We start from the raw sequence: 2,076 nt of genomic DNA, 5'->3' as shown, positions 1-2,076 counted from the left end.
ATATTCAATAAAAACATATTGAGTGAAGTTATAACCTTAATTTACAACCATTTTTTTAAAAGAATTTACAACTAAGGGTCTATTTGGATAAAACTTATTGCTAAAAACTGAAAATTGAAAACACTATAGCAAAATAATTTTTAAATGTGTGAATAGTGTTGTGTGACCCATTTTTAATATTTTTTTAAAATAAAGTGCTTGTGGGTCCCATGAATAGTAAATTTGTCTCCGCACAGTGCTGAAAGTATCGGTTACTGTTCATGAACAGTCATGGTTTTAAAAACCGAACCGAGAATCAAACTGTTTTTTTCAAAATTTTCGGTTTTTGACCGGTTTTGAGACATTTAACTGGATCGTACTGCACTGATTTTCCCGGTTGAACCGGTCAGACCGGCCGATCCGGTCCGGTTTTTAAAACAATGTGAACAGTAACCAGTACAGTGAAAAAGTTTGCAAAAAAAAAAAAAAAAAAACTAAAAACGTAAACTCAAAACGTGTATCCAAACTCTCACTAAGTTTGTTGCTAAACTTGATCCAAAGTTTAATTATATTGATGTTAAAAAAATTTAAGATGGTCACACATTTTTTTAAGGTAAAAAAATCATAAATTTTTTAATTTTTATAATTAATGATTTTTTTTTGTCAGATGGTCCTGTGACCAAATGGACCTTCACTCCTTATATAAGGACACAAGGGATGCATCATATTCAAGCATTTCCTACAGAAGCTCCTCACTCATCAGTCATCATCTACACTTAGAATTCCCTTTTTTCCTTCTAAATACTTTTTAGAAAGAAAAACTAATGGAAGCAAGATACTCAATTGTTTTTTATTTCCTCATGCTACTTGCTTTATCTTCAGCCTTTGCATTCCCAAGCAAGAAACAGTATAAACCATGCAAACAATTAGTCTTATACTTCCATGACATCATTTACAATGGCCAAAATGCTGGTAATGCAACATCTGCCATTGTAGCAGCTCCTGATGGAGCTAACTTAACCATCTTAGCAGGCCAATTCCATTTTGGGAACATAGCAGTTTTTGACGATCCCATTACCCTCGACAACAATCTCCACTCGAAACCTGTTGGCAGGGCACAAGGCCTTTACATTTACGATACAAAAAACACCTTCACTTCTTGGTTAGGCTTCACATTTGTTCTTAATAGCACAGACCACCAAGGTACTATAACTTTCTCTGGAGCTGATCCAATCATGGTGAAGGCTAGGGACATATCAATCGTGGGTGGGACTGGAGACTTTTTCATGCACCGTGGAATTGCAACTATAATGACTGATGCATTTGAAGGAGAAGTATATTTCAGGCTCCGAGTCGACATCAAGTTCTATGAATGCTGGTAATCCCTTTTTACTTTGAGGTGAAAAAAAGCTCCAGGTTTCTACCGAAAAAAAAAAAAAAGAAAAAGAAGAAAATAAACTCCAGATGACACTGTGGCATTGTAATACCTATTATTTAACTGTATTCTTATGGAAAGACATGGTTGTAATTCATATGCAAAGTTTCTTATTTCCTGTGAATTGAGTATTCAGTTATTGCCTTGTTTTTTCTCTTTTTTGTATGATAGTTTATTCATTACAAAAGTCACAACAACTAAAAGATTCGGAGTTAATGACCTGAGTTAGCACAAAAGATGTCTTTAGTTGCAGACCTCCAGGGACGGAGCTATGCTTTGGCGTTGGGAGCCGGGCAATGGCCCCCCAACTTTTTTGGAAATTTGATTTAGGTATATATATAGACACAAGTTTAATATTTGACCCCAAAATATATTGTCTTTGCCCCCTCCAAAATATTTACAAATTACACCATGAAACACCCAAAAAAAAAAAAATTTTGTCTGACCTCCCCTTTTGCCCATTTGCCCCAAGAATAATTTGAAAAACTTTTATACAAAACCTTTAAACCAGAAAAACAAACCACAGTCCTCTCTCTGGAATATGTTGTGTGAGGAAGCGACTCTAGTTGCTCTGCCCGTTTTTTATTTATTTATTATATTTATTTTATGAAACCCAGTCTCTGTGTGAGGAAGCGACTCTAGCTGCTCTGCCCCTTTTTTAT

The 2,076-nt window shown here is 35.0% G+C and overlaps 1 protein-coding gene across 1 annotated transcript; it reads left to right on the top strand.

The window, feature by feature from the left end:
• The first annotated feature begins 727 nt into the window (after window positions 1-727).
• LOC142643845 (disease resistance response protein 206-like) lies at window positions 728-1,511 on the top strand. The gene has a single exon (XM_075818566.1). The coding sequence runs from the start codon at window positions 804-806 to the stop codon at window positions 1,359-1,361; it is 558 nt and encodes a 185-aa protein (XP_075674681.1). The 5' UTR covers window positions 728-803; the 3' UTR covers window positions 1,362-1,511.
• Window positions 1,512-2,076: the final 565 nt, after the last annotated feature.

This window comes from Castanea sativa, chromosome 7 (genome assembly GCF_040712315.1).
Source record: "Castanea sativa cultivar Marrone di Chiusa Pesio chromosome 7, ASM4071231v1".
NCBI classification, from domain to species: Eukaryota; Viridiplantae; Streptophyta; class Magnoliopsida; order Fagales; family Fagaceae; genus Castanea; species Castanea sativa.
Note: the sequence above shows the minus strand (reverse complement) of the source record. Positions and strands in the feature narration are given on the sequence as shown.

Excerpts from the sequence above, each read along its gene's own strand:
- LOC142643845 (XM_075818566.1), top strand. The coding sequence starts at position 804 with ATGGAAGCAAGATACTCAATTGTTTTTTATTTCCTCATGCTACTTGCT.